Source organism: Pelodiscus sinensis, chromosome 6 (assembly GCF_049634645.1).
Source record: "Pelodiscus sinensis isolate JC-2024 chromosome 6, ASM4963464v1, whole genome shotgun sequence".
In the NCBI taxonomy this organism is placed as follows: Eukaryota; Metazoa; Chordata; order Testudines; family Trionychidae; genus Pelodiscus; species Pelodiscus sinensis.
This window is the reverse complement of record NC_134716.1, coordinates 32,315,161-32,338,698: the sequence shown is the minus strand read 5'-3', so window position 1 is coordinate 32,338,698 and position 23,538 is coordinate 32,315,161. Positions and strand designations below refer to the sequence as shown.

At 44.1% G+C, this 23,538-nt stretch overlaps 1 protein-coding gene across 1 annotated transcript in view; it reads right to left on the bottom strand.

The window, feature by feature from the left end:
* ENTREP1 (endosomal transmembrane epsin interactor 1) overlaps nt 1-22,596 on the bottom strand; it is a 44,112-nt gene extending 21,516 nt beyond the window's left edge. Inside the window, exons 1-3 of the mRNA XM_075931697.1 lie at nt 22,090-22,596; nt 16,208-16,264; nt 716-826 (exon numbers count right to left, since the gene is read on the bottom strand). Of these exons, the coding sequence (XP_075787812.1) occupies nt 716-826; nt 16,208-16,264; nt 22,090-22,431 (510 nt within the window). The 5' untranslated portion in view covers nt 22,432-22,596. The remainder of the gene's footprint in view (nt 1-715; nt 827-16,207; nt 16,265-22,089) is intronic.
* Nucleotides 22,597-23,538: the final 942 nt, after the last annotated feature.

The window sequence follows — 23,538 nt, the reverse complement described above, 5'->3', positions numbered from 1 at the left end:
TGTGTCAGACTTTCCAATAGCCAAATGTATTTATTTTAAACTAGTTTTAAAAAGAGCTCTATTACAGTGATATTGTGACCTTGGTGAACCATGTGCTGGCTTAGGCTAGGGGCAGTGGCTAAGAACTGACATACTCATAGCTGGGAACCAAACCACTCATCTGTATGTCAGTTTTGTTGAAAATAGGTATTAGTCTTGTAAGAACGTATTTAGCGCTTAGACTCTATTAAATGCTCGTAAGTTGCTGCATGCATTAATTTCACTTGTACTGGCTGTGTTCCATTCTATAAGGAAATATGTCACACGCTTACATTTAAGCGCATGCTTAAGTGTTTGGCTGTGTCAGAGGCTTAAGTCAATATGCATTATTTTAAATTTTTTGCTGTTCTATGGTTGCACTAAACAACTCCTTGATTTGCTGCATAGATTAATCTATCAGCACTCGTAGGAATCCAGCAGTGCCAGCCACTCTTCTTGATAGAGTTACCAGGTGTCTGGTTTTGAACCGAACAGTCCAATATTTGAGCTTTCTGTTCAGGAAACAAACTGAGAAAATATCAATGAGAAAATATAAATGTGCAGTATTTTCTAAATAAGATGTAATGTAGATTGTGATGTAATGTCAAGTGCATCCGGTATTTTTGTTGAAACCATCTGGCAACCCTACTTCTTGACATGCAGTCAAGAAATACACTGAGTTATCAAGTCTGCTCACCAGGTCACATCTGGGTACACTGGACACAAACTGAGCCCCTTGACATCCTAGGATAAATCCAGCCAGGTTCAAAAGAACACAGACAACAGAGAGCAAAACAAACAGGTTAACCTGAAACAGAAAAACATAGTTAACAATAATGGAAACAAGAGTAGGAATTGAACTATGGGAAAGCTAATTCACTGAAAAATTACATGGATGAAATCCAAGTTCTATTAAAGTCAATAGCAAAACTCCCATTGAGGTCAGTAGGGCTATGATTTCTTCCCTAATATCTCATGAAAAAGAATTGACCTCACCAATTATTTTGGCCATGAACTTTGTGCAAAACTTGTTGTCTATCCCTTTTTCCTCAGAGTTTCTACAGCAGCTGACATATGCCCTGCAGGCCCCCACGTACAGAGACCTATAGTTACAGTAATAGTCTCATTATTAGCACTGCAAGAAGCAATTAGTTACTTTGATGTTTAGTGCAGTTTAAAAGAGCTGAAGGAGCTTTTGAAAAAAGTTTTTTAAAGGTTATTTTTCTACTAGTGGCAGAGAGATTTTCAGTTGATTCTCACAAATTGTCTGGGAGCCCTAGGCACCTTCATCCTGACTAGCTGAAAGATGTTCCAGCAGGTGTAAAGAGTGATTTGTAGAGATCCCAACTTCCATTTTATACCAGCCTCTCAGCACAATTGGATCATTAGGAAATTTGAGGCAGAAATATCTTGCAGCACCATTTATTCAACATGGGCAATTTTCAGAACTGTTTTGTGGGGCAAATATTTTAGAGTAACTGATGCAATACAACTAGGAAGCAGACACATTCAAAAAATTTCAATTCTAATATTTTATTTCTCCTCTGCTACCAAAAACAGAATCCCTCCAGTAATGTCACAGACAATGTTTCTGATCTGTAAAACCATCATAAGAACATAAGAATGAATCATCTATTTGTTTTCCATCCCACTATTCAATGGATTTTATACACACTGAACTGAGCTTATATGTACAAAACACACTTTTAAACTCCAATTACTACAGGATCCTAGCCAATTTAATACATGAGTTAAAAGTATTTCAATGTAATATGCCTGCCCTTGAGACTGCCTGCCAATTTTTGTATTATTACATTTGAATGTTCCTATTTTTCATTCCACTGTCCACACACAGACACCAAGAGAAACTGGCTAACTACAGGGGGAAACCATGATGACACAAAAAGGGCTAGTTCCAAAAAAACTTTAGGTACTTAATGCCATTTTAGATGCCTAATCCAATATTTAGACCCCCCCAAATCTCCACTGTGCTGCCACCTAACCCTGTAGGTTCCTAAAGTCACTAGGTTTCCAGGGATAAATGCCTTATGAACCTAAATATTTACCCCTGGACATAACCACATCCACCTCAGTCTAGGCCCCTAGCTCACACTTAATCTCCTATGGAATCCTCAAACTAGGCATTAGGGATGTGAAAGGTTAAGTGGTAAATTGATGAATGTTAAACATCACCCTAAATGGATAATGCTTACGGATTCTGGTTAACCGGTAACCTGTGGGGGCCGGAGTAGCACTCTGCCTGCTGCAGGCAGCGGCTGCTCCAATGGAGCTGGGAGCAGGCAGCAGCACGGGGATGGGGTAGGAGCCCCGCATTCTGGGGCTTCTCCATCTGGGCTGGAGTGGTTCCCAGCCCAGATCCCGCTTTCGTCAGTTAACTGGTTAAACTTTAGGTGACCCTAACATTTAACTGTTTAACTGGGATTTTACATCCCTGCTAGGCATGGCATCACCTGCCTCACCTGCAAGGCCTGAGACAATAGGCATGCGCAGGACTCAAACAAAACATCCAGAGGAGGTGATGGTTTGGCTGCCTTCACTCCACTTATGACCTTTAGCCCAGTCGCTAGAGCATTTACCACGATGTGGGGTGAGACATGCATTTGGTTTCTCCCTCTGCCTGATGTGCAGCAGGATTTAAACTCATGTCTCCCACTTCTCAGGCGACTGTTCTGGGGCAGGTCTGCCTCACTGAACCTGGGTCTTGCACATCCTGGATCAGTGTCCTAATCACAGGGCTAAAAGTTACAAGTGAGAGGGCACCACCCCTTATTGGTTTTAAGAAAATGACAAAACAAGAAAAGGCTTAGGCACCTAACGCCAAGAGAGGTTTCACGGCTGGGAATCTCAGGCAGAGATAGATGTTTCACTCCAATCTAGATTTAGATAACTGAGGCCCTTTGAGGGGTGGGTTTTAGATACATGCCGTCCTTCAGCATTTTCCATCAAGTAGCTTAGGCAACCCCATTCCCAACTCCCCAATTTCTGTGAATCCCATTCTGAAGGAGCTAACTTTCCCCATGCATTATAAAAGCAGCATGACCACCTAACTCAGGACTGCAGATTCCACTAGGCAGCAGGGCACCGAAAAGTTAAACATTATAATGAGTCTACGGGTACGTCTAGACTACAGGGTTTTGTCGATGGAAGTTTTGTCGACAGATACTATCGACAAAACTTCTGTCGACATAGAGCGTCTAGACACATTCAGTTCTGTCGACAAAGCAAGCGTCTAGACACATTCAGTTCTGTCGACAAAGCCCCGGGCTTCCTGGAATCAGCCGCTGATCAGTTTCAGCAGCGGCTGACTTGGGGACACCTGGGATAGAGCTGCTGGGGTGCTGCCGGGTTGGTCCCCGCAGCGCTGAGGTGCGGCGCTGCGGGGACCTACCCGGCAGCGCCCCAGCTGCTCTGTCCTAGGCCTCCAGATTCAGCCGCTGTTGAAACTGATCAGCAGCTGATTCCAGGAAGCCCAGGGCAGAGCAACTCTGCCTTGGGCTTCCTGTAGTCAGCCGCTGGTCAGTTTCAGCAGCGGCTGAATCTGGACGCCAGTTCCGACTTACATACAGATTCAACTTAAGAACAAACCTACAGTCCCTATCTTGTACGTAACCCGGGGACTGCCTGTACTCACTGTAATGCTCCAACAATTTTGCGAACATTAAAAAGCCACAACCAAAAGTGTGCACTCCAAAAGCCAATATCCAAGACAGGGTGGATTTACAATGAAATATATCGTGCTCTGGCACAGGACCCCTACCCCAGCAATAGGGGGCTCCCAGGGCCAGGCAGTCCAGCACCAGGTCTGGCACAGTGAAACTGCAGTCTTCTTTTGGACTACCTCTAAGACGACATGAGGAGTCATCAATGTCAAATCAAAAAGGTAACTTTTTGAATCTGCCTTGAATATCTTAGTGAATTTGACAATTGTCTCAATGAACATAGGAAAAATTATCAGTATTGTGACTCGGGGAAGACCAATTTTTTAATGCACCAAACCTACAGTGAATTCATTATCATAATGGCAGAGCAGCTCAGAAACCAATTCACTGATGAAGTAAAGGATGCCAAGTACTATTCTATAATAGTCGATTCAACACCAGATGTGAGTCAAGTAGACCAATTAACATTAATTTTTAAGATACGTGACCAGCAATGGTGAAGTTGTAGAGCAATTTCTTTGTTTTGTCCCACTAAAATCCCACACTTCTGAATGTCTAAAGACAACGGTTTTGAAAATCATTGCAAATTTAGGTTTGAACATTAAAAATTGTCGTGGGCAAAGCTGGCAATATGCAAATATGGCAGGAAAATATTCAGCTCTACAGGCAAGACTGAACAATGCAAATGCCTCTGCTTTATTCATGCCATGTTCCAGCCATTCCTTAAATTTAATCTGCAATGCTACAGCCACATCTTGTGAGAGCACTACACATTATTTTGACTTTGTTTAAAACACGTATGCTTTTGTTTGTTTGTTTCTTTCCACTTTTGGGTCATGTTAGCGTAATGCAAATACAAGGTTTCATCTGGAATAGAAGTTCTCAACGTGTGCTCCGAGAACTCCATTCAGGTGGACTGAGGAAAGATTTTTTTTTCTTAAAGTGCTCTTATCCAAAGCAATTTACAATAGGTAGCTCATGGTACAAACAATATTTGGAAAGATCATGAAGTGGTCCACTGAGGCCTTCAGCAATTTTCAAAAGTTAGATTGTAAAAACAATCAAGGTACTTCACTTTATTTTCATTTACTTATTAAAAGTGCTCGGACGCAAATATGCAAATGAAGCGCAGGATATTTAAATCCGCGCTTCGTTTGCACTTTCGATTTGCTTCATTTACATTCCTCTTTCGACAGAGGAATGTAGTCTAGACATAGCCTTAGTGAGAAGGAATATCAGGAAGCACCTTAATCTTGAAGATAGTGAAGTTTGGTAAGTTCCAAGAAGACATTTCAAATACACCCTCACTTCTTAATTACTTGACCTGAATTAAAGCTGGGTTGGAGCACATTCTAGAAAGCTCCAAGACAGTTAGCTAACTGATTACAATTTTCAAGCAAATTATTCTATGACTGTTTACTGCAAAAATTAACTTGGAATGAACATCCATCCAAGGAAGAAAGAAGAAAGATGCCCTTATGTTGGCTCACTGAACCCTGGATCTCAGTGCACAAAGAAACTAAGTAGGGCTATACGTCCAACCCACCTTCTCTGCAATGACAGAAGGAAAATTCATTTGAACAAAGGAGAGTTAACATATGGAAGCACTGGCAAAGGTAAACAAACTATTTTAAAAGTCAAAATGCATAGAGACCTAGTCTGAACTGCAGTGATAAAAACTGAAACAAGCCAAATTCTGGCTTAGCTTTATGCTCAGTTGACCTGTTGCACTTAATTTCTTTTAGTCCTATATGTGTATGGATTATACAAAGGCATGAAAGTGTAATATTTTTGTATGAATTAGACTATATGAAAATGAAAACCATTATACTGAGGCCTTCATTGAATGACTTCTCCACCAAAAAAGAACGTATACACATAGGATGGAGCAAAATGTTTTCAGTCAACGAGGCTAGGCCTGTACCTGGATTAGGGTCAGGGCCCAAAGAAACCCTTTGATAGTAAGCAAAACAAAAATGCTTCATTCCCAATAATGAAATATTATACCAGTGCAAATATTACACATCATTCTAAATAAATGTCTTAGTTTTCCTTCAGAGACTCAGCTGTAAGAGCAAGCACTAATTTTATAATCTTGCTAATTTTCCCCATCAGCCATGAGAACTATTGAAAGATTATACAGAGCTTTGTGATAAAGCTCAAGACAAGGAAAATACTAATTTACAAGTATAAAATAATTTATTTAAAAAGCAATATTATACTACTTTTTAGAAGAAGTAGCAAGACTCCTAAAATCAAGGTGAAGGCTTTTTTTTTTTTTTTAGTGTGGAGTATTTGAGTATATTAAAAATGAAGTCAAACTACACGTTCAATATTATACACTGTCATACATCTAAATTCTATTTCTTATTGTATATAGAGATCAGTCCTGCAAATGTTATATGAACTTAACTCCCTTTGATATCAGTATGTATTCTGGATGGCAGAGGAGAAAGGAGTCAAATGAATACTGAGCTAATATAGTAAAACTAGTCAATTAGCCCATCATAAGACGGGATTTTCAGATCTCTCCTCCATGTCGGTCTTCTCTCCTGAGCCTCCGGTCTCTCACTCCAGCTCCAGCTCCGTCTGTCTCTCTCTCTCTCTCTCCTCCTCCTCCTGCCTCCCTCCCCCCCCCTCTCAGCACTCCTCCACCGCCTGCCTCTCTCTCTCTCTCTTTCTCTTCTCCTCCCCCCCATCTCTCACTCAGGGGACCGCGGAGCCCAAATGGTCACTTGCGCCACCTGTTCCCACGCGGCGGCCCAGCTGAGCGGCGCAGAAGTCAGCCGAGCACCATGGCGGGAGGCGAAGAGGGGCGGGGCAGTGACGTTCACAGCCAGGGGGCAGGGCCTGGAGCCACTATCACGCTGCACGTCACCGCCCCACCCCCCTTCACCTCCCACCGTGGCGCTCGGCTGACTTCTGTGCCACTTAGCCAGGCCGCCACAGGGGAGCAAGTGGCCGTTTGGGCCCCGCACTCCTCATGCAGCACTCCCGTTGGGCTACTATATATATATATATATATATAAACACACTGAAATGCTGGCTGTTCCCTCTGGGCGGCGCTGTTGCCCGAGTCACGTACTTCGCCTCCCCGTGCTGCATGGGGACCGTGGCACCCAAATGGCCGCTTGCGCCGCTTGCTCCTACCTGGCAGCCTGGCTGAGTGGTGCAGATGTCAGCCAAGGGCCACGGCGGGAGGCGAAGTATGTGACTCAGGCAACAGCGCCGCCCAGAGGGAACAGCCAGCATTTCAGCGTTACAGACTCTCAGACATTGGGCTACTATATATATATATAACACTGAAATGCTGGCTGTTCCCTCTGGGCGGTGCTGTTGCCCGAAATGCTGTCTGTTCCCTCTGGGCGGCGCTGTTGCCTGAGTCACATACTTCCCCTACCACCGTGGCCCTTGGCTGACATCTGCACCGCTCAGCCAGGCTGCCAGGTGGGAGCAAGCAGCCATTTGGGCGCCATGGTCCCCATGCAGCACGGGGGTGCTGCATGGGGAGCGCGGGGCCCAAACGGTCGCTTGCGCCGTTTGCTTCCCTGCGGCGGCCTGGCTGAGCGGCACAGAAGTCAGCCGAGCGCCACGGCGGGAGGGGAAGGGGGGCAGTGACGTATATGGCCAAGGGGCAGGGCCTGGACGAGTGTGCATCCCCGACGGAGACAGAGGAGAGCGGAGGAGACAGAGAGAAGGCGGAGGAGAGTGAAGAGAGAGTGAGAGACAGGAGGAGAGAAGAGAAAAAGAGAGATGGAGAGAGAGGCAGGAGGCGGAAGAGAGGCTGGGGGGGAAGGCAGTAGGAAAGCGAGAGAAAGAGAAAGACAGAGCGAGAGACCGTAGGCTCAAGAGAGAAGAGCAAGACAGAAAGGGAATAGGACGTGGAGGAGAGACCCGGAAATCTTGTCTTATGCCGGGCTATTGGCTAGTATAGAAATATTTGGAATTATTTATTTCCTAGTAAATCCAGATGAGCACAGAAGACAAAAACGCTCCCTCGTCCTACAAATATTTATACATATGCTTAGTCTGAATATTTACTCGTGTACTTAAAAGTTAAGTGCTTGCACTGGTGGTTTTCAGGTATTTAGCTTCCATTTTCACTGCTTTTCCCTCTAGTTAACAAAACACTTAGGGTGTGTCTAGACTACATGCCTCCTTCGACGGAGGCATGTAGATTAGCCAGATTGGAAGAGGGAAATGAAGCCGCGATTAAAATAATCGCGGCTTCATTTAAATTTAAATGGCTGCCCCGATCTGCCGATCAGCTGTTTGTCGGCAGATCGGGGCAGTGTGGACGCGACGCGCCGACAAAGAAGCCTTTCTTCATCGGCACAGGTAAGCCTCGTGAAACCAGGTTTACCTGTGCCGATGAAGAAAGGCTTCTTTGTTGGCGCATCGCGTCCAGACTGCCCCGATCTGCCGACAAACAGCTGATCGGCAGATCGGGGCAGCCATTTAAATTTAAATGAAGCCGCGATTATTTTAATCGCGGCTTAATTTCCCTCTTCCGATCTGGCTAATCTACATGCCTCCGTCGAAGGAGGCATGTAGTCTAGACACACCCTTACAGAGATAAGGGCAAGGGAGTCGTGAGCTGTCAGGCTCCACCCCAAACTCCACCTTGTCTCCAGCATTTATAAAAGCAATAAATATATTAAAATTATTTTAATTGTTAAAGAGGGGGTTGCTCTCACAGGCTTCCGGTGTGTGTGTGTGTGGGGGGGGGGGGGGGGAAATCACAAGTACAAAAGTTTGAGAACCACTGCCTAAGAATAAGCAAGGTGCAGTTTATATCAAATAAACATAATAGTTTATTTAGTTTCACTTTGTTCCAAATCTTTTCAAGGCAACAACCATGCCAAAATGTCACTAACAGCACTGCTTGCCCTGAAGAACCTTTATTATTAAAGCTAGTCAGGAAATAATGTTTGTTCCTGTCAACAATTTCAAACATAGTTCATCAAGTTTTTCTTCAAAAATGTTTGGGTTTTCAGTTCTCCGTTTTTCCCTTCCCTCCCCAAGAGAAACTCAAAACATATAAGTAAAAGCAAAAACTTCTTGCAGAGATTTCTATTTTGATGAAAAAACATTTTAATTTAAATGTTTAAAAAAAATCAAACTGCTCCAAATTATTAGTTATGCAGCAAAAGTTGAAAAAAACCTCAAGCTGATTTTCAGAACCGTACTGAGTTTGCAGGGCAAACACTCCAGTTAAAAAAAAAATCTCGTATGCCAACTACAGCTGGCCAAAACTTGAAGTTTACAATTCGCAAGAAATTTTTTCATTTTCCAAACTGGACTGAAACTAAATGTTTCTAAAACTGGCAATTCCCCCTTCCCCCTGGGAAAAAAAAGTGTTTCAGAAACACTGGTATGCTGTTTCCAAAACCAGCTATTCTGAGACTGGCAGCTGTTGAGTGAAACTGACATTGACAAGAATGTCAAATTCAGTCAGCAGCTGCCAGAGTCTGCAGTTCCTGGGCAGCTCTGCCATGCATACTCTCTCTGGGCTTCCAGACTCTCAAGCCAGCTGGCTCCCTAGGCTATTGGATTCCTAGCTCTCTGGAAGTCCAGGCTGCCCAGCCCCAGGATAGTCCACATGGCAGGATTTCCTAGAGCAATGAACCTGGGTAGTCCCCAGGGAAGGGCTGTCCTAGAGCTCCAGACCCTGGAAACCTAAGGTCTCCAGTAGCCCCTATCCCTGCAGGTGAGCTAGCAAAGAATCAGGGAACTTGAATGCTGAGCACATCTGAAATGGAAATCACTGGTTGGCAATGCATACAGAATCATACAATGCCATTTTTTACAGTCGCTTTTTAGAAAAACTATAATGTGTTTATTGGAGTTGCCTGGAGCAGCTACAGCCACCCTGTTTGTACAATTAATTTCTTCTACCCAGGCACTGAATATTTACTGAATCTTCCTCCACTGCCTATAGCTCAATCTTTCCAGGTCACTTTGCAGACCTATAAGAGGACAGAACCAAACTGCTATCGCTTCAACTGAGGCATCATCCATGTATTTGAACACAGGCTTTTTTTTTCCTCCTTGAGAGAAAAATAAAGTAACAAAAGAATTACAAAGAAGACAACAGTATGTGCAGATGTCTGTGATTTTCAGTTTATTGTTGTTGCTCAAAAAGCCAAGGAAAGTCTTAGAAAACATCCTGAACGGGACTGCAACTTATACTATACATTACTGACTGAAAATTGATAGCTTTCATCAATAGGACTCGGACAGCTCCAGGAATCACCAGAAAGAGTGCAATGAAGCCCTAGCCATCTATGGGCCAAAGATGAAAAACCACAGAGAGCAAGAGCATAAAGACTGAGGACCTTGTGCTGAGGCCAAAATAGCGAGTTAAAGTTGGTTGTTGACCGCACTGCTGATCTCTGTTTTCAAACCAGTTTGGCCACTGATATGATTTTAGAAAGAAAACACTTCTGTTATAGGCCAAAGGTAAGAGTTTGTGGCAGGAAGAAGCTCATTACAGGAAGAAACAGTTTCCATAAAGAGGTGAGCAATGCTTAACTCAGTATAGTGAAAATCAACATCTCCTGCCAACTTTAGAGGAAATAAAACTCCCCAAAACAGGAAGAATCTGTTCTGCAGAAAAACCACCAACCAAATGCTAAAAACTAAATTGCAAAGATATTTGGTGACTGAGCTAAAGAACTGAGACTCAAAGCTAAAAACTACAGTATCTTTCAGATTGCCGAAATATCCACACAGATATACCATTGAAGGCCTGGACTACTCCACGAAGAGGGCCATCTCCAGGAATGCAGTTACAACATAGTTGTAAGTGTGTAGAGGAGCTATTTATTTTTTTATTTCTATTCCTGTGGGAATTCTGCACCAAAAAATTAAATATTCTATGCACAATATTTTAAAAATTCTGCAAATTTCATTAGCTAAAACAACATATAATCATGCCAGTTTCAATTATTTTGGAAATTTATTTCAAAGTGCCAGCAGCAAGCAGCAATACAGACACAGTTCCCCCCCTACAACAATCCATCTGCTGTTGTCTGCCTTCCCCAAAATCCAGTTGGGGATTAGATGCAGATGCCCCTTTGCCCCAAAGTCCCGCCACGTAATGCCGTTGCCACTACACCCAAACCTCCAACCCCCAACCAACAGCACCCCCCAGCCCAAAAACCTAAGCTGCCTCTTCACAGAACCCAGCTGTGTCTCTCCCAGCCCAGAAACCTGCTCCGTTACCCCTCAGAATCCAGGAGGGAGAAACAGCCTGATGCTCTGTCCCGGGTTTGTACAGATTTTCCTATGCACTTCCCTCTCCTTCCCTCAAGGCATATTGGGAACTGCAGCTGGGATCTAACTTCCTCCTCATCCACCTGGCAGTGTCTTCTATGTGCAAACTGGGCTCTGCCGGGTCCAGTAACCCCCAGTGGCAGCCAGCAGCCCTGCAGCCCGTTTCTGTGGGGAAATGGAAATTGTGCGCACACACAAAAATAATTTTGGCAAAATTCTACATTGTGAATTCCTCCAGGAGTAAACTATGTTCTCCATCTGTGCTAAAGCCTGAACTGCATAGTGATCTCCATGATTCAGAATCACAAGCAGCTGCCATCTAAACAGAGGAATGGGGAAGGGTGATGGGACAACAGTGCTGCAAATTTGTAAGTGGTATAAATCAGTTCACTCAACACTAGGCATTCTCTCACGACCAAGCATGGCATAACAGCTCTCTCTCTGGGTAGCACTCCCACCAATGGTCACTCTAGCACAGTGGCAGTTTCTCTGTCAGTAACTCATCCCTTCGGCCATGTTGCCATCTTAAGTCCACACATTTTGGTGTCACCCATTTTGGTGTCATTTAAGACTCTAAACTTATAAGTCTTCAAATGTGTTTAACAGAAATACATTTCTTCCATCTACTCTGAGCACTTCTTCTGCCTCTCTTTGGCTTGCCTTTAGCTTCCTTGGTGGGCTTAATATCCCTTGCAGTGAGCTTGTACACCTAGGGTTGCCAGATGGTTGAAACAAAAATACCAAACACTCCCTCCCCCCCCTCCAAAAAAAAAAACACTGGGAAAAAATTCTGTTGAAGAAAAAAAAAAGGGGAGGGGGAGGAGACCAAAGTTGTTGAGAAAAAAAAAAGACTCCAAGACTTATTAAGCAATATATATATATTAAAATAAAACAGCATTAAAACAGCATGTCCCCTTTAAGAGTGAGTGCAGGGATAGAAATAGGGGAGCGGTTGAGCACTAAGACCCAGGGAAGTCATTGCTTCCCGTTGGTCTTTTTGCCGGCAGTCATTTTGTGCCGGCAGCCTTGCAGAACCAGGTAAGCATGGGATCTGGGGGTGTTGGGGGCTGGGAGCGGCTCAGGGGAGGGGTGAGGGGAGTTTGGGCGCTTAGTGTTTGTAGGGTTGCCAGGTTCCCAGTATTTTCGCTTTCTGGCCAGGAGAAAAAAATCAGAAAATACCAGACATCTTAGGTATCCGGTATTTTCTGATTTTTTTTTTTTTACCAGACAGGAGGCGAAAATACCGGACTGTCCGGGTGAATACCAGACACCTGGCAACCCTATGCACACCCCTTTCCTTGGGGCTGGTAGGGAACCCAGTCCTACCCTCCTATGCTAGATTCTAGCCCAGGGCCACGTACTGACCAGCTAGGTCTGCTTTTATAACTGTGTTAGCCTACTTCCTATCCAGCTTCTTAAGGTCTCTTCCCAGGCCTCCCTGCCTGGAAAGCTTTGCTTCCTGCTCTGAATTTCCTATCTGATTCTCACTCCAATTCTTTAACATTGCTTAAGCCTAGCTCTCCTGCCCATTATTGCATTCACCTTCTACTCTATGTGGCAATTTGCCTGGTTTCCCGTAGGTAAGGCTCATTCTGAGATCAAGTAGGCTTAGCAACAGACTTTCCAGCCCTCAGAACAAGCCACTCTGTGATACTGAGTCCCCCTCACAATTCTGTTTATAGTACAGTATAGGGACGAAGAAATCTGTGTCAAATTTATCCTCATTTGGACACACACAAAGAAAGCAACTGAAGCAGTGACATTACCTAAACACATGCATATAAAGGAGAGTTGAGAAAAATGTGTGCTCCTTTGTAAGATTACTTAAATACTGCTAAGCGATAAGCAGCTGCAGAGGCAGAATAATACAAGCATTCAGTACGGAAATTATTTATTTTATTATGATGAAAAGAATAAGCCCAAATAGCTCTTTGGACAAATTTAATTACTAGATTTGAGAGCTCTTAATCTACATCAAATTAAACAATTTCATGGCCTTTAACATTTGGTTTTGAAGTTTCAAGACACCTGCAGCACTTATTTTTTGGCAAACCACAGAGAATTTTAAAAGCACTTAAAATGGTACAGTATTCTCTATAGAATCACCAGCTCAAAGTACAATTATGCATAAAAACAAAGATGATAATAAGGTTTTAGCTTATGAACACGAAGGGAGAGTTTTAATGTTGACCCAGCTATAGAAGTAAAAATAATGATCAAGATGAATCCAACAACAACTAATGTTATAACTATATTTTACAGTGTCCAAAATCTCTTCAAAGATGGTGCAAATGCTAACATCATGATGCAATACAAACCCTGGCAATTCAAAACATACACGAGACTATCCAGATTTCTCAGATTGCTGCAATGGCCCTGGTGTTCAATTAAAAAAATCTAAGTTATACAAAATTCTTAAATATGACAATGTATTAAATTAATCCATCTGCAAGGTTCTCTGTATTAAAGAATCCATGTGATATGAAACTTGGTGATGAATTTTGTACCATTACCTTTCTGTCCCGAATCTTGGGGAAAAGATATCACATTTCACAAACATAGAAATATTCAAAAATGAAAAATACTAAAGAATCATACTTATTATGAATGAAAGTAAATGAAAATAAAAAGTTAAGTGTACTGATTCAGTGCTCAGGTAAAATGAGAAATAATCCATTCAATCAATAAAAAGGAGGATATGAAAAAAAGGATTAGACTGTAGAAGAGAAGGAAATAATAAGGAGCTATAGTAAACAGCAATTGCTGTAATCATTTTTTTCCAGATACAGAAACACCACACTCCTTGTAGGGCTGAAATTCTTAAAGACAGATGGCATTTATATTTATTTTTAAACAAATTCAGTGCTTGTGTAAACTGCCATATTGAGAGTCCTGGATATCTTCTCTAATTATTCACAGAACTGGTACAACATAGGTAGCAACAAAGCAAGTTATATACTATCCCACCAATGTCTCTCATCTGGACAGACCTCCTCTTCTAAGGAAGAGAAAGTAACTTAGTCAACATACCTATCCAGTCCTTGGTCTGTATACTTAGACAACAACTGAAGCTGGATAGAAACCACCCCACTTTTCACGTCTCACCAAAAAAGTAGCCTGTGACAACATATTTTGGTTACTATTGTCCTCGAAGAGAGATGAAGCAGTGACCTAGTAATGAAAGGTTTCATATCCCATTTCCAGTCCCCGAGACATCAGACCCACCACAACAAAGAGCATTTTAGATGGTTTATATCTAGATACAGCTTACATACTCTGTACATTTATATATTTCTATCAAAAGAGTATAATTTCTTAAATATGGGAGGCACGACAAAGACAAATGATATAAGACAGTAGTACTTAGAGCGACCACTCCGCTGTAGTAGTAGGCACCAGTATATTACAGCTGAGTGATCAGTCCTGAGAGCAATTCCTTTCTGGAAACTTGAATAGTATTATCCCCAAATGACAAAACATACTCTGCCAGAGTGCTGACAAAACAGAATGGAAAAAAATTCAGGGCCAGGAAACAACACAGGATACATAGATGTGAATTGTTATCCTAAAACTCAGAGGGGTAACTGTGTTCGTCTGTAATTTTAAAAACAATGAGTAGTCCTGTGGTACCTTAGAGCAGGGTATGCAAAAGGGCTTCCATGGCCTGGATCCAGCCTGCTAAGTGAGTAGAACCAGCCTGGAGTCCCTGCCACTCCCCCATTCCCAGGCCAATCAGGGCCTAGGGACGGGGGAGCATGCGGTGCTTAAGAATCAACCCTGGCAGTTGACTAAGCACTGTGTGCCAGAGATGCAGGGAATAAGAGAGACTTTGCATGATCCCCACCACCCCCAAACCAAACAGGGCTTGGGGGGAGGGGAAGCATGCAAAGACTTCTCCCACCCTGCAAGGGGCTCAGCACTTAAAGTCATCGGCCAGCTGCTGCTCAGCTGACAGATGACTCCCTTGCAGCGTGGGAGCAGACTTCACATTCTCCCCCTCCCCCAGGACCTGATTCACTTGGGGTAATGGGGGAGCACGCAAAGTCTTCTCCTACTGCCATGGGCATGGGTGCTTAGAGCGACCCATTAGCAGTTGAGAACAGCTGGCGGTTCTCGGGAGGGGGGAGCAAAGTCTTTGCACGCTCCTCCACCCAGACCAATTAGGGGAATCTCAGAAGTGGCCTGGCTTCACCCCTTCTGGGGTGCCCTGAGGCCACTTTGAAAATTTCTGACGTGGCCCCTGGTCAAAAATTATTGCCTACCCCTGCCTTAAAGACTAACAAAAATATATAGCTTTAGTGGCTAAGACTGATGAAGTGGGTTTTACCCATGAAAGCACATGATCGTATATACTTTTGTTAGTCTCTTAGGCTATGTCTACACAGCAACATTATTCCAAAATAACATAGCCCATGTCTACATAGCAAGTAGTTATTTCGACAATGTTGAAATAATGTCGAGCTAGAAGACTTCTTACTCTGACTCCTGTAACCCTCATTTTACGAGGAGTAAGGGAAGTTGGAGGAAGATTACTCTAACTCAGACTTCCTGCTGTGTAGACAGCGCAAAAGCTGAAATAAGCTATTTTGACTTAATGTATGCAATTGACATAGTTCAAGTTGTGTAGCTTATTTCGACTTTACCCTGCTGTGTAGATGTGCTCTCGGATGTGCTACTCGTATCCCAAATCTATAATTTCGAATTAGGAAATAGGCCTACACCAGTGTTTCTCAGATTAGCCCGTGGACCCACTCTGAGAAAGCTGCTATCAAGCCGCTCTGGTTTGTTTACTTACTGAGTCTGCAGCCACAGAGCCTTGTGGCTCCCATTGGCTGCAGTTCGCCTTTTGCAGCCAAGGGGAGCTGTGGGAAGCAGTAGGTCACTCCGTGGCTGTGGAACTGGTAAATAAACAAACCAGAGTGGCCAGATAACAGCTTTTTCAGAGTGGGTCTGTGGACCACTTTGAGAAACACTGAGCTACATGAATGGAAAAGCTCTGTAAAATTAAATTACAATAGTATTACTTCCTCTCAGTACAGTCCCATAATGCCTATTGCTGCTAACAAGAGCTGTGTATACCCCTTGGTTTGCTTTAATCTTTTGTTTGCTTAATTCAGTAATGCCAGTATTTTTTAAAGGGAAAGTAAATTAACCTCTGTACCAGTACTGTACTATTATATCAAGAGCATCTTGTGATACTTCCCTTAAAACATGTGTTTGCAGATACATACCAGAAGTATTACTGGTCTCTTCCACGTTGTTAAACCTATGATTCCTGACAAGATCACCTGCAAGAGCAAAAAAACAAACAATTATGCAAGACTGAACCACCATGTTGGCAGGCCCTCTTTACAGCCATCATTAATATATTGAAAGAAACTATTAACTTCAGAGTTCAAGTAGAAACATTGATAAAATGTTCCTTATTTAAGTGAGTGGGCCTGACCCTCTCACACAGGAGTAACTCCACTGACTTCAGTAGAAAGACACCAGTGTAAACCTGCCCTGAATGACTGGACAATCAGAGCCAATGTGAATAGGACACTTCACCTATGAGAATATCTTACCTTATAACATGATCAGATTTTTTTATTCTATTTTTTATTTTTTAGTCCATGTACACAATTTTCTAGAAATGTACACAATAGTTTTACCTATTTTTTCAGTAAACTCAAACAACTTATCTGACTGCAAAGTAACATATCTACTAACTTAGATCCCTAACCAGCCAACCTCTTGTGCCCATGTGTAATTTTAAGGGAGTAATCTCATTGACTTCAAAGTTTGGTCATGGTTCAACTGTTTTGCTGGAGGGGAGCCAAAAGAAAGAAATTCTTGTATTATATTGCCTTATTTTATTAAACTCAGTATTTCAGTCAAGAGAACAACTCAGAAGGATCTACAGCTAAAGATTTACATACATATACATGGAGTTCATTCCATTCTGACAGGTCAGGAATAAATCCTGATGTAGAATTTAGACTCCTAACTCCTATTAAAATCAGTGGAAGTTGGGAGCCTAAATTCCTTTGAGGATCTGAGCCAATGCGATTAGGTTAATGAACACAAAACTTCAAGATTATATCCTGCACCAGAAAGGGATAGGCTACAGCAAATGGAACTGCACTCATTAGTATTTTAAAATAAGTAAATCCCTTCTATAACTCCAATGACTTCTAGTCTCACGAGGCATCATGAGTTGGCCAAAACATTTACATTGCCATTACGTTCAAAACTACATCTGTAACATTGCAGTTTTGTAACAACCTGTGAATGATATGAATGTGAAGTTATCATGTGATGTTGTAAGTAAAACACATCACTGATATCTGCCACAGTTCAGGGCTACAGAACCTGAACTGGTCCACCAAGAGGATCTATTTTTAGGTCCTGGTTCCCATTATTTCTCTCAGGTACAGACTCACATCTCACCCCTTCTGACTGGAGCATTTCAAGGCTGCATGGTTCCCTGCCTACACCATGGATTTCCCAGTGACTCAGACTGCCTAAGTGAGCCTGCTTTGCTTTTTCTGTTCAGATGCTATAAACAGCATCATTGCCCACAGTTATAAGTACCAGACAGCTTTTCCTAAGCAAGCACTAGGGATGTCAATGTGTAGTCTACATAAACAGTTAACCAATAAGCTCGGGTTTATCTGTTAATCTTATTGACTACAGGCACACACATGCCCACTTGCTGCTTCTCTATCAGAGACAACAAGAGGAGGGGGCAGTGGGAGCTGGTGCCCATGAGGAGCTGGTTTAAAGCGGGCTACCCAGGAGCAACCAACTTGCTTGCCCCCTCCCCGTGCTGCTGCCTCTGATAAAGAGGCAGCTGCGTGGAGGTGGGGCAGGCTGGAGCCGATTCATGCAAGGAGCCAGCTTTTGGCTCTCCACGTGTGCTGGCTCTACGGACCCACCTGCCCCCCCCCCCTGCTGCCTCCCATAGAAGCAGCAAGAGAGGGCAGACAGGAGACGATGTTGGAGGGGGGGGCTTAAAAACCAGCTCCTGCCAGTACCAGCTCTGCAGTGCCTTTAACAGAGGCAGCAGCACAAGGGGAGGCTGCCACGAAGCAGCCTCTGCCCATGGTGGTCTGGGCTCACCACAAACAGTGGCTGGTACCCAGTAGCAGCCCCTGTCCACGGACGGTCTGAGCTCCCCGCAGATAGAGGTTGAGCAACCACTGTCCATGGGGAGCTCAGACTTCCCCCCGCAAACAGAGGCTGCTGCCACTCCACACAGACCTCATGGACCAACTCCTGCCTACCACCCCACACTGCTGTTTCTGATACAGAGACAGCAGCATGGGTTGCCAGGGGGCTCCCTGGGAATGGGGCTAGGAGCACACTGACTGCTGGCCCCACCCTCAGAGACTACTGTATAGTCGTATAAGCAATAAGATTTCATGCAGTTGCATGACTATTCAATTACACTATATCTAACACCCCTAGCAAGCACTGAAAACAGAGAGAAAAAGCACATTAAACCAATAAAAGAACCTCTACAGGTACTAATAACCTTATCAGAGATCACCACAACCCCAGCAAGGGGTCTAGTAAGAGACAGTCCTTCAAACTCTGCCAAGGAACTTTTTTGTGGTTCCATGTTCGTAACTGTCTTGGCACAGAACAAGCACACATATAAACAGCTCAAGTCTTTCCAACCCTTCCCATGAAGGACTGGGACCTCCCTTGAACAGAAAGTCCTGTCCATTTGTTGGAACAGAAAGCAGGCCCTGGATCAGTTTAAATTCAGGCTATCCAAAAGTCCTTTCTCTAGAGAATCCAATCTGAACCTCTATATGCACGCCTGTCCAGATGGTTGTACCTCTCAGGAGATGTTATAACCGGAGTGAATTTACCACCATTATTTTTAGTTCTTGGAGGGCTGTAGTTCACCCTTCCCCATGAAATTACCTACAATCTGTGGCCCACAATGACACATTAACTTAAATCAACAACGTTTGTCTGGGCCACTGCAGGAAATTATTATATCTATCACAATGTCAACGGGTGTTTTGCCACAGGAAAGCCTGCACGATTGCTTTAATGTTTATTACAACTTTGAGGCATGTGATTTAAGCCTTACTCATAATTTTTCTGTGCTTTGTTTTAAGAAAGCATTGTGATGTTATAGTCACACATGAGAAAGCATCCACATCCTAACTCCATAACTGAAGTTGCTTATAGCTTTCTCACATAATTATCTTTGGGATAAATTTTCTTATGTCTGTCAACCCTGAAACAATAATTTTAGTAAATGTTATAGTCAAATGTAATGTTTTAGAACTGTAGGCATATAAGGGAAAAGGCTTTTTTTTCCCATTGAGCAACAGAACACAAATTCATTCTGCACTCAAGTAATTAAAAAGCTAATTTGTTACATACATGCAAGCTTATTATGTATTCAGTCTTAAATGGGATATTCATTAGCCATAGTTGAAACAATCTGGTTTGAACTACATTAATAAAGTTATAGGCATTTAAAAGAAGACACACAAGGTTTGAGAAATTAAGTTTTCATAAGGATAACATTTAAACTAATCAGTTACAAAAAATGTCAATTTGGCCTCCTCTTTATATTTGTTTATTCTTCTGTAAGAATGTCTTTGTTAGGGTTTGTGCTGCTACAGAAGTAAGGCCTATAGACAGCAATATAAAATATTATTTATACTAGAAGATTTATCTGGCATTGCTTGGGTCCTTAACTCAATTTTGTTTTTTTGGAAAATAAAATGAAAATCTCCATTTAAATCATTGCTCTGGTGTAGTGATGAGGGTTCAGTATACAGGCTGCCCCGGGGAAGAGAGGACAACCCCAGCCCTCTCTCACCACAGCAACTTGGGACCAGGGAAGAAGCATCTGTCCATGGCTGCTGCAGCTCCAGCAGGCACACCTGCAGAGGAGACATGTCCTCCATCTGGGGCAGATGCAGGTTCATCTGCCCCGTGTTCCCCAGGCAGACTGAGGAATGCAGCAAACTGTATACTTTCCCCTCACTCCATGACAAATAAGAACAGCCAGTAAAGTCTCCTAAAAAATAAGGGGGCCTTGGAAGGGTGGAAGGCTCAAGTGAAGCCCCTTTCACCTGCCTGGTGATTCTGTCTCTTTTCTGCATGGTACAATCAAACCGTTACCTTGTTTTAAGCACACAACAAATTTGGTGGTCCTAGCTCTTACTGTTTAGGAGGAGTTTTTGAACAAACAGACGGACTCTCTCAAATATATGGCAGATTATTTTTGTCTTGCAGAAACAATAAAGAGTAGTGTTCTCACTAATGAACAAATAAAAATATATGGCCTCTGATCACTGAGAATTTATAATTCAGTTAAGAATGTAATTTGTTATAAAAGTGCTTCTATAAGTAATATTACTTATTAATATTACATATATGTATAGAGAGCATCTTTTACCTGAAGCTTTCAAAGTGCTTTACAGACATTTTACAACTGCTTCAGAGAGGTAGCCAAGTTAGTCTGTAACAGGAAAAACTTAAAAAACAACAAATAGTTTAGTAGCACTATAAAGACTAACAAAACATGTAGATGGTATCATCAGCTTTTGTGGGCACAACCCACTTCTTCAGATGACTGGAGTGTTGGAAGTCCAGATGCAAGAATAAATAAGGTGGGGGGGGGGGGGAAGAGATGGAAAAAAAATTGAAGGGGAAGAAGAAGAAAAAGTGAGTAGATAAGCTTTAGGGGAATAGCCAAGTGAGTCCGTAACAGGAAAAACTTTAAAAACAACAATTAGTCTAGTAGCATCTCAAAGACTAAATAGTTACAAAAGGCTGATAAGAACCATTAGTTTGCACTTGGAAAGGAAGATGACCAATACCAGATTCTACACATTTCACAGATAGGGAAACTGACATGCAGGAAGATTAAGTAGCATGCTGAATATCACACTGCAAATCAGAAGAACTAGACTAGCACCTAAGCATCCTGACTACCATTCCCCTGTTCTAATCAGTTAGGCTTCAGTCTTGCAAGGAGCTCTGTGCAGGCATATCCATGCACCCATCTGGAATGTTGTAAGAATCAATAAGGCATTTCAACCAAGGTCTGGATTTGTAAAGCTTCTTGTAGGATTATGGCCTGAGATCACACTTTGCAAGACTCATTAAATTCAATAAATCTTTTGCAATAAAAGAGTAGAGTTAATCCCTTAAATCCAAAATTCATGATGGAAAGCATAACACCCTATGAATGTTACCAGCAATAGACAATGTATTATTAATTACGGATGTAGTGCCTAAAATGTCTGAGGCAAAAAATACAGTCTTTGCCACAGACCGGTACATAGATACAACAAATGGGTAAATAGATTAATAGATTCTAAAGCCAGAATGGGCCACTGTGATTATGTATTCTGACCTCCTGTATAACATGGGCCACGAAATTTTCCCAAAAATGTTAGTTAATAGATTAACTAGTTAGAAAATATATTGCTTAGACTGTTCTGACATGTAAGAGCTAACAGATTAGCTAGACTGATCAAACGTGGTAGCTAGTAAATAGGTAGATGGATCAGACAGATAACAAATTAGATATGTAGCAGCTAATAGACTGGCTAGATAGATCACAGATCACAGCAATCAGATGTGGTAGCTAATAGATTAGCTAAGTGGACTGTGCCCACGAAAGCTCATGATAGCATCTACCTGTTTGGTTAGTCTATAAAGTGCTACCTGACTTTTTGTTGTTTTTTAAGGTTATCCTAGTTAGTCAGATTGCAGCAATCAGATATGTGATAATACATCAGCTAGATAGAGACCAGCCCAGACCTGTGAGAGCGAACAGACTGGAGACTGATAATGGATTAGAGTGACCAGATAGATGACAGCTAGGAGATTAGCGAGACAGAAAATAGATTAGACTGAGCGATCAGCCACGTGCCTGCTAACAAACTGGCTAACGAAATAACAGACCCGCCCCGCGCCAGCTAACGAGCCGGACTAGATAACAGACCGGCCATGTGGCCGCTAACGAGAGAAAGAGCCGAGCAGGTTGCAGAGGTGGCTGCGGGCAGGCGGGAGATGGCGCCTGCCCGGCCTAGCTGCCCCGTCCCCGGGCTGTGGCGGCAGGTGTGGCCGCCCCCGGGCCACTTACCGAGGAGCCGGCCCAGAAGGGGCAGGAGTTCTTCACCTGCGGCGAGGCGCTCAGGGACAGCGCCCCGAAGCTCAGCGCCACCATGCAGCAGCCCAGGATGAGCTGCAGCAGCCCCAGGGACAGGAGCGGTCTGGCCGGCAGCAGCCCGGCGGCGGCCCGGCGGGCGGGCAGCGGGGAGAGCGCCGCCGGCGGAGGCCGATGGTGCGGGAAGCCGGAGCGGCGGGGCCGCAGAGGCGGCGGCGGCAGTGGCGGGGCGGCGGGGCCGGGGGCCGCCGCCTGAGGCGCCGCGGAGAGCCCGGCCAGGGGGCAGCAGGAGCCCGGCAGCACCACAGGCAGCGACATGGGGGCGGCGGCCGGGCCGCTCCGCTGCGAGGGCAGGCGCGGAGTGTGGGCCGGCAGCGGGCAGGCCCCGCCAGCTACCGCCCCGCTGCCAAGCCCTTCCCCGCAGCGCGCTGCCGCCAGTGCCGAGCTCCCCCGCTCGCCGCCTCAACTGCCCCGGCCGGCTCCCCCCCCCCCCCCGTGCCCCGGACAGACCCCCTGATGCTCCTTAACCCCCCCCCCATCCATTTAACTACCCCCTGGCTAACCCTCAAATGCCCCCTTAACCTCCCACCTACCTAACTGTCCTGGCTGAGCCCACACGCAGCCCAATACCCCCCTCCGGCAGCTTTCTGCCCCCCTATGCCACCTTCACTCCCCCACTGCTCCTTGAACCATCCCAGACTAGCTCCCAAATAACCAATGCACCTTAGAGACTAACACAACATGTAGGTGGTATCATGAGCTTTCCTAGGTATAACCCACTTCCTCAGCTGAAGCTCCCAAATGTCACTTCAACACCCCCCCCCATCCACTTAACTGCGCAAGGCTAGCCCCCCCCCCCTCAAATCCTCCCCTGGGCTAGACCCCTATGCCATTCTTTCACATCTTCTTAACCCCTATGAAGTAGCTCTTCTGGGCCACCCACTTACATTTTCCATGCTAGGCCCCCTCCCCCAAACATCCCAGGCTGGTTCTCTGTGCCAGGCCAACCTCAATCTCTGGTAAGCCCCTGTACCAGCCCCCCCACCAAATGCCCATGGCACCCCACTCCTCATATTTAACCACTTTCTCATTAGTGTCAAGTCTTTCTCTAGCTCTCATTCCCCAACTATTCCATGCTGCTAGTGTTTAACACCTGTCCCTGTCCACCTGCCATGTCAAACATCTTCTGCCAGAGAACACTCACCTCCCACTACCAAACCTCACCTGACTATCAAACTCCTTTTTAATGGTGTACTAAACTACTTTGTTGCTTGTGCCAAGCCCTTCTTGACTCCCTTCTCCAATCACTCCCCACCATTGCAGCCAACCCCATTTCTAATTGGCCCTTTATCTTCTACTGCTGTCAACTTCCTCTCAAACTAAGCAATTTGCTGACTGGAAGCCCTTCCCTAACCAATCTTCCCA